This window comes from Zootoca vivipara, chromosome 6 (genome assembly GCF_963506605.1).
Source record: "Zootoca vivipara chromosome 6, rZooViv1.1, whole genome shotgun sequence".
Taxonomy (NCBI): domain Eukaryota; kingdom Metazoa; phylum Chordata; class Lepidosauria; order Squamata; family Lacertidae; genus Zootoca; species Zootoca vivipara.
The window spans coordinates 1,358,705-1,374,497 of record NC_083281.1 but is presented as its reverse complement, the minus strand read 5'-3'; the positions used below and the strand labels follow the sequence as shown (position 1 = coordinate 1,374,497).

Below are 15,793 nucleotides of genomic sequence, written 5' to 3'. Positions count from 1 at the left end.
TTATCTTACTTTTCTTTTCCTAACTAGATGATCTTTGCTGTTGAGACTTGGCCTCAGGAGAATAATGTAACATTTGGGGAAGAAAACGCAAGCCAGGAGACCAGCGCCGGAGGCCAAGATGGAGAAGATCTCCACAGCCACCATGAACTTCCCCTTGGTGCTCAGGTAAGTTGGGACAAAGGAGACCCAGACACTGCAAAAGACCAGCATGCTGAAGGTGATGAACTTGGCTTCGTTGAAACTATCCGGCAATTTCCTAGCTTGGAAAGCCACCATGAAGCTGGCGAGGGCCAGGAAACCCAGGTAACTCAGGACGGTGTAAAACATGGCGGCCGAACCTTCGTTGCATTCCGCTACAACCTTTCCAGGCGTGGAATGGAAGTCCAGCTGTGGGAACGGAGGAGAGTTCATAAGCCAGATGGCGCAGAGAACGGCTTGGATCAATGGGCAGGCCACCACGATGGAGTTCGCCAGTTGCCTCCGTGAAACGTTTCTCGCTCTGTTTCCTGGGTGGGTGGCCACGAAGGCCAGAACAACCGTGACGGTTTTTGCCAGTACGGAAGAAACGGTGACGGAGAAAACAGTGCCGAAAGTCATTTGCCGGAGAAGACAAATGGTCTTCTTGGGCCGGCCGATGAAGAGGAAGGAGCAGAGGAAGCAGAGCAGGAGGGAGGCAAGGAGGGTGTAGGTGAGGTCTCGGTTGTTGGCTTTGACAATGGGCGTATCGCGTTGTTGGATGAAGATCGCCAGCACTAGGGAGGTTATGAGGAAGAGGAGGAGGGCCAGAGAAGTTAAAACCTTTCCAAGACTATCTTGGTATGAGAGGAAGTTGGTCTTCTTGGAAATGCACTGCTCTTGGTTCTTGTTGGGGTATTGATCTTCGGGGCACGGGGTGCAGTGAGCTGCGTCTGGTACCAAGAAACAGAACGGAGATACTTCACACATGCGATGAAGTTTCCTTTTGTGTTGTTAACCCACTGAGATGGCGTCGTTTATCCAAACGTTTCTGGAAAACTTCTCTCTTTAAATTCACCAGAAACTATTCCCCTTCCCCTCACCCCAGGTTGGAGGATGGATGGCGGCTAACAGATTGAGGTTGAATCCTGACAAGACAGAAAGACTGTTTGTGGGGGCAGGAGGCGGGCAGGTGTGGAGGACCCCCTAGTTCTGAACGGGGCAACTGTGCCCCTGAAGGACCAGGTGCGCAGCCTGGGAGTCATTCTGGACTCACAGCTGTCCATGGAGGCACAGGTCAATTCTGTGTCCAGGGCAGCTGTCTGCCAGCTCCATCTGGTACGCAGGATGAGACCCTCCCTGCCCGCAGACTGTCTCGCCAGAGTGGTGCATGCTCTAGTTATCTCTCGCTTGGACTACTGCAATGCGCTCTATGTGGGGCTACCTTTGAAGGTGACCCGGAAACTACAACTAATCCAGAATGCGCCAGCTGGAATGGTAACTGGGAGTGGCCGCCGAGACCATGTAACACTGATCTTGAAATACCTACATTGGTTCCCAGGATGTTTCTGAGCACAATTCAAAGGGTTGGTGCTGACCTTGAGAGCCCGAAACGGCCTCGTCCCAGAATATCTGAAGGAACATCTCCACCCCCATTGAGGTACAGCTCCAAGGGCCTTCTGGCGGTTCCCTCCCTGTGAGAAGCGAGGTTACAGGCAACCAGGCAGAGGGCCTTCTCGGTAGTGGCACCCGCCCTGTGGAACGCCCTCCCACCAGATGTCAAAGAGAAAAACAACTACCAGACTTTTAGAAGACATCTGAAGGCAGCCCTGTTTAGAGAAGCTTTTAATGTTTAATAGATTATTGTATTTTAATATTCTGTTGGAAGCCTCCCAGAGTGGCTGGGGAAACCCAGCCAGATGGGCTGGGTATAAATTATTATTATTATTATTATTATTATTATTATTATTATTATTATTATTATTATGTCTCTCTCCAAGCCACTCTTGTCTAAACCACTTCTGCGCTTTAATTTGGGTGTCTAAGTTGTACCTACCTGTCTGGTTAGAGAAGGTCCCTTCCGGGCAAGCAACACATTCATAGCAGCAAACCGGCTTCCCCTCTGGAACTTTTCTGCTCTGTCCCGGAGGGCAACTTTCTACACACCTGGAGAATGGGGTCTTCTAAAATGGAAAAAATAATAACAACATTGCTGGATTTTTCTCCGCACGAGATGAACGTTTCTCACTTGCTACTTCGAAGAACTTCCTTCTTGCTGATAACGGGTAGACAACTTGTGGGGTGAGTGAAACATTTTGGTAGGTTATTCGGCTCCACAAAAACAGAAACCCAGATCTATTAATATTAATAATAATATTTTGTATAGTGTCATCTATGCACATAGCTCTGGACAGAACTAAACAATGAATACAATCAATACAATACAAATTAATAATTTTAACATACATCGTTCAGAAGCCATTTCATTACATATCATAAAACCAGCTAGCCAAAACAGCTATTGCAATTCTAGGCTGCATCAACAGAAGTCTAGTGTCCAGATCAAGGGAAGTAATACCGGTAGGTAAAAGTAAAGGGACCCCAGAGTCACGGACGACTCTGGGGTTGCGGCGCTCATCTCGCTTTACTGGCCGAGAGAGCCGGTGTATAGCTTCCAGGTCATAGAATCATAGAGTTGGAAGAGACCACAAGGGCCATCCAGTCCAACCCCCTGCCAAGCAGGAACTAAGCCGCTTCTGGCGAACCAGAAAGAAAAAGAAGTCAACTAAATAAAGGCATTGGTTTGATTCGGCAAAGGATGCTGTTAAATTGTCAAAGGCTTTGGCAGCAATTTTTCAAGTAAGGGGTTCGATAGCGTGAAACCCTCCGCAAGTTGCCATGCTCTTGTCTAGGTTGTCTTCTGTCTGCTCCAACCTAAGAATTGGACATGAATATAGAGTATTCCGATTGTCTGCACCTGGGTGACCCACACGATTGCATCTGGGTTAATGCTGAAGTCCTCTCCCGGAGGTGCGCCAGGATCCAGGCCTCCAACTTTTACTTCAGCCCACGATTCGTTTGGGAAGAAGACGGCATTCAGAATATCATAGGCTGCCCGTCTCTTGTCATGTTCCGTAAAATAGATCTCCTCCCCAGCAGTGTTGTTAAACCGAATCTTCCTCAAAGAGGCCAGCATCTGAAATTAAAGAGATGTGATAGTATTTGTAACGCCTGATAAATTATCTAAGACGTATAAGAAGGTTTCTAATAACCGCTGGAAGTGCAAACAGGTGGGTTTTTTTTTCCATATGTGGTGGACTTGTAGAAAAGTGAGGGTATTTGGGAAAATGATATATGATGAGATTAAAAAAAGATGTTTAAACCGAGTATATAAACAGCAACAACCCACCCTGAAGCTTTTCTTCTAAGGATTACAGGGATAGAAATTCCAAAAAAGATGGTAAAGTTGTTTATGTATATAACTACAGGGGCTAGTATTCTTTATGCTCAGAAAAGGAAGAAGGAAGAAGTTTCCAGTAGAGAAGAATGGATCAACAAAGTTATGGACTATGTTGAATCAACAAAGCTAACATTGGTGTTTTGCTTCTACTTCTTTTTTGAACAATAGAAGCATTTTTTCGGATTATTTGAAGAAATACCACGGCATGAAGAATCCGTGAGCAGGTGTTGAACTATGAGCAACAGAACAATTAAAGATGATTGCGTTACGACTGTGTTTCAAAAAAATAGGGAAGACAGGGTTCGGCAAAGGGGGGGGAGAGATGAGAAAAACATGGAAAATGTGGGAAGTTGATAATATAAAATAATGTGTTTAAAATACGTATTGGAGTTTTTACGAAGAACTTTTGGAAATTTAATAAGAAATGAAATGAAATAGGTTTGGCAAGTTGCGGTTGTGAAACGGGTCTGGAGACTTGCGGTGACGTATTGTGAGACATGCAGATGACACAACCTTGATGGCAGAAAGTGAGGAGGAATTAAAGAACCTTTTAATGCGGGTGAAAGAGGAGAGCGCAAAATATGGTCTGAAGCTCAACATCAAAAAAACCAAGATCATGGCCACTGGTCCCATCACCTCCTGGCAAATAGAAGGGGAAGAAATGGAGGCAGTGAGAGATTTCACTTTCTTGGGCTCCTTGATCACTGCAGATGGTGACAGCAGTCACGAAATTAAAAGACGCCTGCTTCTTGGGAGAAAAGCAATGACAAACCTAGACAGCATCTTAAAAAGCAGAGACATCACTTTGCCGACAAAGGTCCGTATAGTTAAAGCTATGGTTTTCCCAGTAGTGATGTATGGAAGTGAGAGCTGGACCATAAAGAAGGCTGATCGCCGAAGAATTGATGCTTTTGAATTATGGTGCTGGAGGAGACTCTTGAGAGTCCCATGGACTGCAAGAAGATCAAACCTATCCATTCTGAAGGAAATCAGCCCCGAGTGCTCACTGGAAGGACAGATCCTGAAGCTGAGGCTCCAAGACTTTGGCCACCTCATGAGAAGAGAAGACTCCCTGGAAAAGACCCTGATGTTGGGAAAGATGGAGGACACAAGGAGAAGGGGACGACAGAGGATGAGATGGTTGGACAGTGTTCTCGAAGCTACGAACATGAGTTTGACCAAACTGTGGAAGACAAGGAGTGCCTGGCGTGCCCTGTCCATAGGGTCATGAAGAGTCGGACACGACTAAACGACTCAACAACAACAACAACAACATTGTGAGACAACTTTGGGCCTGCCCTCTGTTTTCTTAAAGAGAAAAGATTGCTGTGGGTCGAATTCAAGTGGAGCTCAGAGTGTAGAATGTTGTCCAATTATCCAATTGGGAAACATCAATAAACACAACCTTGTGAGGCAGAAGGATAGCAGAGAAACCGATCTGCCTACGACAACTTTGGCTGTGTTCTAGACACTTGCAAAAACTCCTTGCCCACTACACTTCCGTCACGAATGTCAAGCCTTGTTTCTAAACGCCTAGAAACTTTTCCTCCTGAGTTCAGGTAACAGTCTGTAGCAGCGGAAACTTTCATCTAGCTTTCTGTGCCTCTTCGTGCCTGTGAAAAATAACTCGCGTCGTCTCCTTGTTCATTAAAACAAAGAAGATTTATTAAGGCTAACTCCAGCCGGGGGAGTTCAGGTCCATCTCGGCTGGAAACTGCGACACGAACGGAAGAAACAAACATACAATCCCATATATGACAGAAAGTTTACAACAGTACACATACAGGTCCTGTTTCCTGTTTACATGACACGTCACAGGTACTTCCTGTTTATATGAGAACAGGCCCCGTGATACAGGACGACTGCTGAGCTGTTAACCCCCTCAGCTCACACAGAGATGTGGTCGGGGTGGGGAGGCTGAGCAGCCTTTTTTTAAAAGCCCCATGGCAACTCTGGGCTCTTTGGGACTTCCCTTGACCCTCGTTGACATCTTCTCAGGACTCCAGGGAGGGTCTTCTCATGAGCCAACTCCCCAACTCTCTCTTGCCATTCCCAGTTTCGAACTGGCGCCACATGGGCATGCAGTTGCGTGCGAGTCGATCGTATGGAAGTGGGGAACACACCTGTACTTGGTTCCGTGGAGACATTACCTGCCAAGGCTGGAGATTCAGAAGTCTCTTGTCACCTCTTTTGGATCCGGTTGAATACATGGCATCATGCAATGTGTGGGCCACAGAATAGACAGCATTGTAGATGCTGTAACTGTAGTCCGTCATCTCTGTCGAAAACACAAAGGCTGGGAGATCCTCCGGCTTTTCCTGCCCTGTACAGTTCCGCTGGTTCTTCGAAACGTTTTGGCCTGGTTTTAGAAATTCACAGCCAAATGTCATTTTCCACCAGCCACGGAGAAAGACGTCTTCCGGAGACCGATATGGATCTAAAGCGGAGAGAAATTCGACGAATCCAGGCACTTTTTTCGTGTGGATTTTGAAGGAAATGGCCCCGTGGAAATGTTTTAGATGCTTCAACGTTCTGGAGTAACTCACAGCAGCAAAATCCCACCGGGAGGTCAGGACCCAAACTTTCCCAACTGAGGTCCCCTTGTTTTTTTGCAATTGGGTGATGGGCCCCATTAAATATCTGATGGAATTGGCATCTACAAAGAAAACCACCACCCGAGCCTCACTTTTGTAAACATTTGAAACTTGTTTCGCCCATCGTTTCAAATGCCCCAAAATGACGTTGGTTTCTGGGACAGCCTTTTCCGCAAACGCCATGCAGATGTCGTTTCGGGCGAGGAGCGGCGCCAAAGTCCGGATGAAAATTTCACCGCCGTCATCCTCCGAAGTGATGAGTCCCACCCAATTCCAGCGGAAATGCAGGAATAGTGAGACTAAACCCTTGAACTGAAGGATCTCGTTGGGGTCGATGCGATAGAAGGAAGGAGATGCGAATTCCAGTTTGGATGAGCCATAGCCGAGCTGAAAGAAGGAATGGCTTAATTTTTTTAACATGCAGTTTTGAAGCTCTGCAGTGCCTTCTTTGCTTCCTCCATAATGCTACCATTCCTCTGACTAGAATCATAGAATCCTAGAGTTGGAAGAGACCACAAGGGCCATCCAGTCCAACCCCCTGCCAAGCAGGAAACACCATCAAAGCATTCTTGACATATGCCTGTCAAGCCTCTGCTTAAAGACCTCCAAAGAAGGAGACTCCACCACACTCCTTGGCAGCAAATTCCACTGCCGAACAGCTCTTACTGTCAGGAAGTTCTTCCTAATGTTGAGGTGGAATCTTCTTTCTTGAAGTTTGAATCCATTGTTCCGTGTCCCCTTCTCTGGAGCAGCAGAAAACAATCTTTCTCCCTCCTCCATATTATTATTTACTACTATTATTTGCAGCAATCCTTCTACTCAGCTCGATGGGACCATGCATGCAGTCCCATGAAGATCTCTGCATCTTCTGCTTCAGCCTTTAAGGTAAGCAGGAGATGTTCTCCGTGGGGTCCTACCAGTGAAAATTCCTTATATCGCCACCCCCATCATCATCATCATCATCATCATCATGGGGCTACCTTTGAAGGTGACCCGGAAACTGCAATTAATCCAGAATGCGGCAGCTAGACTGGGGACTGGGAGTGGCCGCCGAGACCACATAACACCGATCTTGAAAGACCTTCATTGGCTCCCAGTACGTTTCTGAGCACAATTCACAGTGTTGGTGCTGACCTTGAAAGCCCTAAACTGCCTCGGTCCAGTATACCTGAAGGAGCGTCTCCTCCCCCATCATTCTGCCCGGACATTGAGGTCCAGCGCCGAGGGTCTTCTGGCGGTTCCCTCGCTACGAGAAGTCAAGTTACAGGGAACCAGGCAGAGGGCCTTCTCGGTAGTGGCACCCACTCTGTGGAATGCCCTCCCACCAGAGGTCAAAGAGAATAACAATTACCAGTCCTTTAGAAGGCATCTTAAGGCAGCCCTGTTTAGGGAAGCTTTTAATGTTTGATGGATTTCTGTATTTTAATGTTTTGTTGGAAGCCGCCCAGAGTGGCTGGGGGAACCTGGCCAGATGGGCGGGGTATAAATAATAAATTATTATTATTATTATTATTATTATTATTATTATTATTATTTATACCCCACCCATCTGGCTGCGTCTCCCCAGCCACTCTGAGTGGCTTCCAGCAAAATATTAAAATACAATAGCTCATCAAACATTAAAAGTTTCCCTAAACAGGGCTGCCTTCAGATGTTTTCTAAAAGTCAGATAATTGTTTATTTCCTTGACATCTGATAGGAGTGTAGGAGTGTGTTCCACAGAGAGGGCGCCACCACCGAGAAGGCCCTCTGCCTGGTTCCCTGTAACCTCGCTTCTTGCAGGGAGGGAACCGCCAGAAGGCCCTCGGGAAGTGAACCCCGGGGTCCGGGGTGGAGATGCTCCTTCAGGGATACTGGGCTGTTTAGGGCTTTTAAGGTCAGCACCAACGTTTTTAATTGTGCCGGGAAACATACTGAGAGCCAGTGTAGGTCTTTCAGGACCAGTGTTCTATGGTCCCAGCGGCCGCTCCCAATCCCCAGTCTAGCTGCCACAATCTGGATTAGTTGCAGTTTCCGAGTCACCTTCAAAGGTAGCCCCATGGAGAGCGCATTGCAGTAGTCCAAGCGGGAGATAACCAGAGCATGGACCAGACTGGTGAGACAGTCTGCGGGCAGGGAGGGTCTCATCCTGCATACCAGATGGAGCTGGGAGACAGCTGCCCTGGGCACAGAATATATCATGGAAATAGGGCCGTGACCCCAGTTGGGAAAACTCCAATCTCAGGATGTGTGCCCATCAAAGCCACTGGGGTCTTTCCACAGCAAATATACATTTATTTTCTCTTGACCCTGGGCAAACCAGCCTTTTTATTAACGTGAGCTGGTCTGCAGCTGCAGACGCTGTTGATGAATTTCCTCTGGAGCTTTGCTGAATGTTAGTGGCTACATTTCCTGGTTTTAATACGAACCACCCTACGATCTATTGACCAAAGATGGCCTGCAAAAAGCCATGTTTGATCAATACATCAACAGTGCAAAGTAGGTGGGGAAGAAGATGTCAATGAACCAAAACGGCTAAAAGTTGTGTATCACACTGAACTCCCTGGTTCTGAAATAAGATTTGGAAATTTGTATTTGTTCCTCTGGAATTCAGGAGAAGTGGGAGGTGGGACAGAGCTAACATGAGGAGCAGTCAAGGAATGCAAGGAAGATTCACACACACACACCCTCCATAATCCTTCCATGACAACCTGTTCAAATCAGCTGAACTCTCCCCCTGTATTTGTATTTCGTATGTTATTTGTATAATCATAGAATTGTAGAGTTGGAAGGGACCCCGAGGGTCATCCAGTCTGACCCCCTGCAATGCAGGAATCTCAGCTAAAGCATCCACGACAGATGGCCATCCAACCTCTGCTTGAAAACCTCCACCACCTCCCAAGGAGGGAGACCGTTCCACTGCCGAACGGCTCTTTACTATTTTTATTATCTGGAGAATTCCTTGCGGTCGTGACCCCCTTTGACAATCCCGTAGAAAAGGTGGCCCACACACACCCTGGAACTGTTTTGCAGAGCATGGGTTTTGTATCCCTGCGTCAAAGGAATCTGGAACCCTGGCCAGTTTCTCTTCTTACCTGTGGGATCTTGAAGGCGCTCAAAATTGACGCCATCTGTCTCGATGTCTTGGAGTCGAGGCTCCCAAGGACGGAGAGCAGGTTGTCCTGCTTGTCACAGCTGTAGTTTGGGACCATTTGTCTCCGCGTGGAGATCAGAGCAAGGCTGGCCTCCGTGGGCTTGTTTGCAAAACTGCTTTCCTGGTAGATACGGAAGCCCAGAGTGACATTGGGTAGAAGCATCAAGTCCTTGTTGAGTTCCTGGATGGCGAAACCCAATGCCAGAATATACTGGTAGTTTTTGGGCACAGGGCTACAACGAGAGGAGTACAATACGATACAATAATCTTTATTGTTATTGTCCCATGCAGAACAACGAAACTGAACATCCACATCAAACTTACACCACCATCAGCATAATTACCCCCTAGAAAAACCTCTAATACCCCTTCTGATTTACCCCCTAAAACTCTGATGCCCCATGGCTGAATACAGACCCTCCCTCACAGACTGCCTTTCGTTGCATTCAAAACCAAAATCGCTCTTGGGTAGAAGCTAGTAAGAGTGCTGAGTGTATTTATGTGTATAATAGGGGTTTAACTTTAAAAAAATAATTATTATTTCCTGTATCATAAAAAGATGAACTTCTGCTTAGAAACTCTGAAAAAGGGACTAATTCGTCTCAGTTACAAAGTAAGTTAAGAAGGACCCCTAACCATTCGGTCCAGTCGCGGACGACTCTGGGGTTGCGGCATTCATCTCGCTTTACTGGCCGAGGGAGCCGGCGTACAGCTTCCAGGTCATGTGGCCAGCATGACTAAGCCGCTTCTGTTGAACCAGAGCAGTGCACGGAAACACTGTTTACCTTCCCGCTGGAGCGGTACCTATTTATCTACTTGCACTTTGACGTGCTTTCGAACTGCTAGGTTGGCAGGAGCATGGACCAAGCGACGGGAGCTCACCCCGTCCGTTGCGGGGATTCAAACCGCCGACCTTCTGATCGGCAAGCCCTAGGCTCTGTGGTTTAACCCACAGCGCCACCCGCGTCCAGATGCAAAGTTATTTCCCCCCCCCAAAAAAAACCCAGAGTCCTTTCTGTTTGGGGATAATTGTGTACAGCTGAAGACGCTGGCAGCATGAAGATAAATTCAACCGTGTGAATAAGTTTTGATGGATGCCACAATGGAATACTGAATATTGTTGTTTTTGTAAAATATGTAAAATGAACCATGGAAAGAGAAGAAGGGAAGTCATTGATATCTTAAGGAGTCCTTTGAATTATAACACAGGAAATTTAATAAAAATTGTATATAAAGGTTATTCTGGAAAAGACCCTGAGGTTGGGAAAGATGGAGGGCACAAGGAGAAGGGGACGAAAGAGGACGAGATGGATGGACAGTGTTCTCGAAGCTACCAACATGAGTCTGACCAAACTGCGGGAGGCAGTGCAAGACAGGAGTGCCTGGCGTGCTCTGGTCCATGGGGTCACAAAGAGTCGGACACGACTAAACGACTAAACAACAACATAAAGCACTTTTTTTAAAAATGCCAATTTCTGCCTCTCCGAGAACTTACATGAAATGGGGAAGGTCCCCTTCTCTGAAATACTGTGTAAAGGACAGCTTTCTGACTAGAGCTCTGAAGAGAGGCAAATTCCCACCGACCATGAGATCACCTGGGCTATAGTAGTCCTCCTGGAGTCGCAGAGGTCTGATGAATAGTCTTCCAATCGCCAGCAGCCCGCAGCTGTCCTGCGGCAACAGCCAACACAAAAACAGCAACCACATCCTCTGCAGCCAAGAAAATATTATCCCTCCAAAAGCAATGGCACTTTTGCAGAACCCGATTTCCGAACCGCCCCATTTCAGCAGGGGTTTCAGATAATAGGATAAACACACCCATCTCAGCACCGCCAGGAAAAGCACGGAAGATTATTATTTGTTTTTAATCGCAGGCATTCCTTATTGCGTTTTTCATTTTCTTTATTATTGGTATTTAGAACCCCCCCCCCCCTGGGGACGAAGAGGAATGGTGACAACTTTAAAGAAAAGAATTAACGCCATCTGCATAATTCTAGGTTCTCGCCACAATTTGGCGAGAAGTGCAGGGGGAAAAACATGTTTTTGTCACTCTTAGGGCAGACACATGCAGGGATTGGGCCGCTGTTGTCAAGTTGTGGTTTTTTTTGGGCGGATGTGAAATGGAACACCTAAATTCAAAATGGCAACCAAAGCAGCTCATAAAAAGTCCCTTAATCCAGAATGAATGGTTTGGAAAAGATTGGGGTATGGTTGTATACAGTGCCGGATTTATGTATAAGCTAATCAAATGATAGTTTAGGGCCCCACTCTCTTGGCCCCCCCCCAAAAAAAAATTAAAGGGGAAAAAACTGGATGTACATTTCCAAAATATAAGTTGAAAAACAAATAAAACCTACATCCAGCGTTTGGTGTTGTGTCAGCTCCAAGGATGTAAGTCATGGGCCCCGCCTACTAGCCTGCTCCCTAAAATATCCCTGGTCTGCTCCTTTCTATATATTTGTTGTTGTTGTTGTTTAGTCGTTTAGTCATGTCCGACTCTTCGTGACCCCATGGACCAGAGCACGCCAGGCACTCCTGTCTTCCACTGCCTCCCGCAGTTTGGTCAAACTCATGTTCGTAGCTTCGAGAACACTGTCCAACCATCTCGTCCTCTGTCGTCCCCTTCTCCTAGTGCCCTCCATCTTTCCCAGCATCAGGGTCTTTTCCAGGGAGTCTTCTCTTCTCATGAGGTGGCCAAAGTATTGGAGCCTCAGCTTCAGGATCTGTCCGTCCAGTGAGCACTCAGGGCTGATTTCCTTCAGAATGGATAGGTTTGATCTTCTTGCAGTCCATGGGACTCTCAAGAGTCTCCTCCAGCACCAGAATTCAGAAGCATCAATTATTTGGCGATCAGCCTTCTTTATGGTCCAGCTCTCACTTCCATACATCACTACTGGGAAAACCATAGCTTTAACTATACGGACCTTTGTCGGCAAGGTGATGTCTCTGCTTTTTAAGATGCTGTCTAGGTTTCTATATATAGAGTGCCTACATTCTGCTATTTATCATTCTTAGTAGTTTGCACCATATATTTACACCTCTTATTATTTCATGTAATGATTAAGCTTGTTATGAATAAAAAATATTTTAAGTTAGAGCTTAATGATCATTTTTAAACTATTAATCTACTTCTTCTTCATTGTATTTCACTATTCATATACTTCTTCTTAATTGTATTTCAGTTCAACCATTACTTTGATAAAATACATGTTTTGCTATGTGCAAATGGCTTTGGATACCTATTAAGTCCTTAAACGACCACCTAGCATAGATTCAACACACAAAAAACAGCAGCAATTTGTTGTTGGCGAAGGACAGCTGGACATAGAAAGGACCCCATGACCTTCAGGAGCTGAGGGCCGCATCAAACCTCAACCCGGCCCTGCTAAGCAGACAGAAACATTAGCAAGATTCCAGTAACACTTGTAAGGTAACAAACACTATGGGCAATATGGATAGATACAACATATAAATTATGAAATAATATGCAGTTGAAAACGTTGACAATAGGACCCATGGAGGGGATGGAGGGGAAGAGTGGAGAGATTCAGAGAAATCTATATACAGCCATACTTCGAGTTACAGCTGCTTCAGGTCATGTGCTTTTGGGTTGCGCACCGTGCCAAACCCAGAAGTCCCGGAACAGGTTACTCCTGGGTTTCGGCGCTCGCGCATGCGCAAAACCACTAAACCACGCTTTGCACATGCGCAGAAGTGCCAAATTGCGACCCATGCATGCGCAGATGCGGTGCTGTGGGTTGCGAACATGCCTCCCGCACGGGTCACTTTCGCAACCCAAGCATCCATTGTATATATGGATAGGTATTTGGCAGGGTTACAACTCGACATTTGTAAAATCAGATAGAATATTCTGTCATTTCCACAACATCTGTCCTGCGATCAACTCTTGGGAATTTCACTAAGCAGGCGCTGGCTGCGATTGCCGGGAGCTGTAGCGCAGAGGGCGCCAGGTTAGCAAGGCAGGAAAGTAGCCGAGGGCTCCGAGATCTGATGCACCGATTTGGGGGTTGAAGAGAGAGAGAAGAGGGGAAGGAACGTCAGTCTACCGCATCCTAGCACGAGGCAGCTGTTTTGTATACACAGATGCGGAGTTGGGTAACGACAAGACAGACCACGAGGACTGACATAATTGTTGTGGCTTGAGGCAAGAGGAAATGAGTTACTCCACTCCGAGGGACTGGCGTGCTTAGCGGAGGGGGGGGGCATTGTTTGGACTCCAGGACACAGTGGTCTGCATCCATCTCCTTCTTGAAATGTGATATCCTGATCTCTGCTGAGTCTACATTGCAGGGTTGTTGTTGCGATCACCCATGGAGGGGCTTGGGGTGCCGTGAGCTCCTTGGGGGAGCTCTGGGCCGAACATGAATGACTAAGTAAAGAAACACAGAAGATGAGGATAAAGAGGGAGATTCAAATGAGGGACGTTCAGCCAGGGCCGTCTTTACCCGGGGGTGCAAGGGGTGTGGGGTACCCGGGCGCTGAATTCTGAAGCCACCTAAGCTCTTCACTATCTACCTGTTATGAAATACAGCGTTACCTTGGGTTACAAACACTTCAGGTTACAGGCGCTTCAGGTTACAAACTCCGCTAACCCAGGAATAGGAATAGAATTGCTTCAAGATGAGAACAGAAATTGTGCTCCGGCGGCACAGTGGCAGCGGGACGTCCCATTAGCTAAAGTGGTGCTTCAGGTTAAGAACAGTTTCAGGTTAAGAACGGACCTCCGGAACGAATTAAGTTCTTAACCAGAGGTACCACTGTAATAAATAATTTTGATCAAGCTAGAAAACAAAATACATATACAGTGGTGCCTCGCTTAACGAATGCCCTGCTTAACGAAATTTCCGCTTAACGAAAGGATTTTTCGAGCGGAGCTTGCCTCGCTAGAAGAATTCGTTTTATGAAAAATTCGTCTAGCGAATCGCGGTTTCCCATAGGAATGCATTGACATTCAATTAATGCGTTCCTATGGGCAAAAAAAAAAATTCAAAAAATTCAATGCATTCCTATGGGATTCGCTAGACGAATTTTTCGCTATAAGAAAAGACCCGTGGAACGAATTAAATTCGTCTAGCGAGGCACCACTGTATACCTAAGTATTACCGAAATGTATACCTACTGTTTCACTAAAGGATTTTCGACTTTGTGCACTTATTTACCAAAGACACGCCACCGTTTGTCATTCACAATGGCGGCGCTTGTCATTCTCTTTATTATACATTTTTATTAGTTTTTACATATATTTTCCAAGCAGAACATCTAATCTCATCTTATACAACATTTTGGCTATTTTTTAGCCTGAGACTTCCATCAACCACGTCTAATGATTTTCAAACCTCATCTCTTAATCTTACATTTGTTATCCTAACTATTCCTTTTAATAGTCCATAACTTAAAATCCATTCTCATAAATCTTTTCTGCAATATTTCATGTAGTTCTCCTTACAAAACTTATTGTAGTCCTACAAGTGTAGTCGTTGGTTACAATTGTCTTTCAGATAACTCTGATATTTACTCCAATCTTTCAAGAATTTCTGGTCCTTCTGGTTTTGAATTCTCCCTGTCACCTTATCCAATTCTGCGTAGTCCATCAATTTCATCTGCCATTCCTCTTTCATCGGTAGTTCTTCCTGCTTCCATATCTGTGCCAATAATACTCTTGCTGCAGTTGTCACATATAAAAACATTTTTTTTAATCTTGTCTATTAATGTCAGTGCCTACAATACCAAGTAAAAATGCTTCTGGTTTTTTTTATATAAATGTATATTTCAACATCTTTTTCATCTCATTATAAATCATTTCCCAGAATCCTTCCAATTTCTTACATTCCCACCACAGATGATAAAAAGTACCTTCCTTTTCCTTACAATTCAAACATTTATTACTTATATTATACATTTTAGCTAATTTCACTGGTGTGATATACCATCTCTACATCATTTTCATTACATTTTCTTTCAAAGCATTGCATGCAGTAAATATTGTTCCTTCTTTCCATAATTTCTCCCAGTCTTTTAGCTTTTCTTGCCATCGTTCCTTTGATGGTATTTCTTCCATCTTCCAATATTGTGCAATCAAGATTCTTGTCGCTGTTGTAGCATACATAAATAATGTCCATTTTTCTTTTGTTAGCTCTTGATTTGAGATACAGTGGTACCTCGGTTTAAGTACACAATCATAGCTGCCAAGTTCCAGCCTGAGAAAAAAGGGACTGGACCGGAAGTAGCAGACCGGAAGTAGCGCTGCCACCATTTTGGAACTGGGCGGAGCATGCTCAGAAGCTACTTTTGATGCTGCTCTGCCCTGTTCCAAAATGGCCACCGCACCAGAAGTTGCGCTGCAGCCATTTTGTAACTGGGCAAAGCAGCATCAAAAGTCGCTTCTGAGCATGCTCCGCCCAGTTCCAAAATGGCCGCCGCGCCAGAATAAACTGGGGGGAAACAAAAAAATCCGTTTTTTCGGCTGGGAACAGCTGGAAAAACGGGGGTTTCCCAGGGAATATGGGAGACTTGGCAGCTATGTACACAATTGGTTCCGGAAGTCTGTACTTAACCTGAAGCGAACTTCCCCATTGAAAGTAATGGAAAGTGGACTAATCCATTCCAGGCGGTTCGCTGAGTACTTAAACT

The 15,793-nt window shown here is 45.7% G+C and overlaps 1 protein-coding gene across 1 annotated transcript; it reads right to left on the bottom strand.

The window, feature by feature from the left end:
• On the bottom strand, nucleotides 1–597 carry LOC132592243 (vomeronasal type-2 receptor 26-like). Its single transcript, XM_060275223.1, has one exon. It carries the CDS (start codon nucleotides 595–597, stop codon nucleotides 1–3), a length of 597 nt encoding a protein of 198 aa, XP_060131206.1.
• Nucleotides 598–15,793: the final 15,196 nt, after the last annotated feature.

Excerpts from the sequence above, each read along its gene's own strand:
- LOC132592243 (XM_060275223.1), bottom strand. The coding sequence starts at position 597 with ATGACTTTCGGCACTGTTTTCTCCGTCACCGTTTCTTCCGTACTGGCA.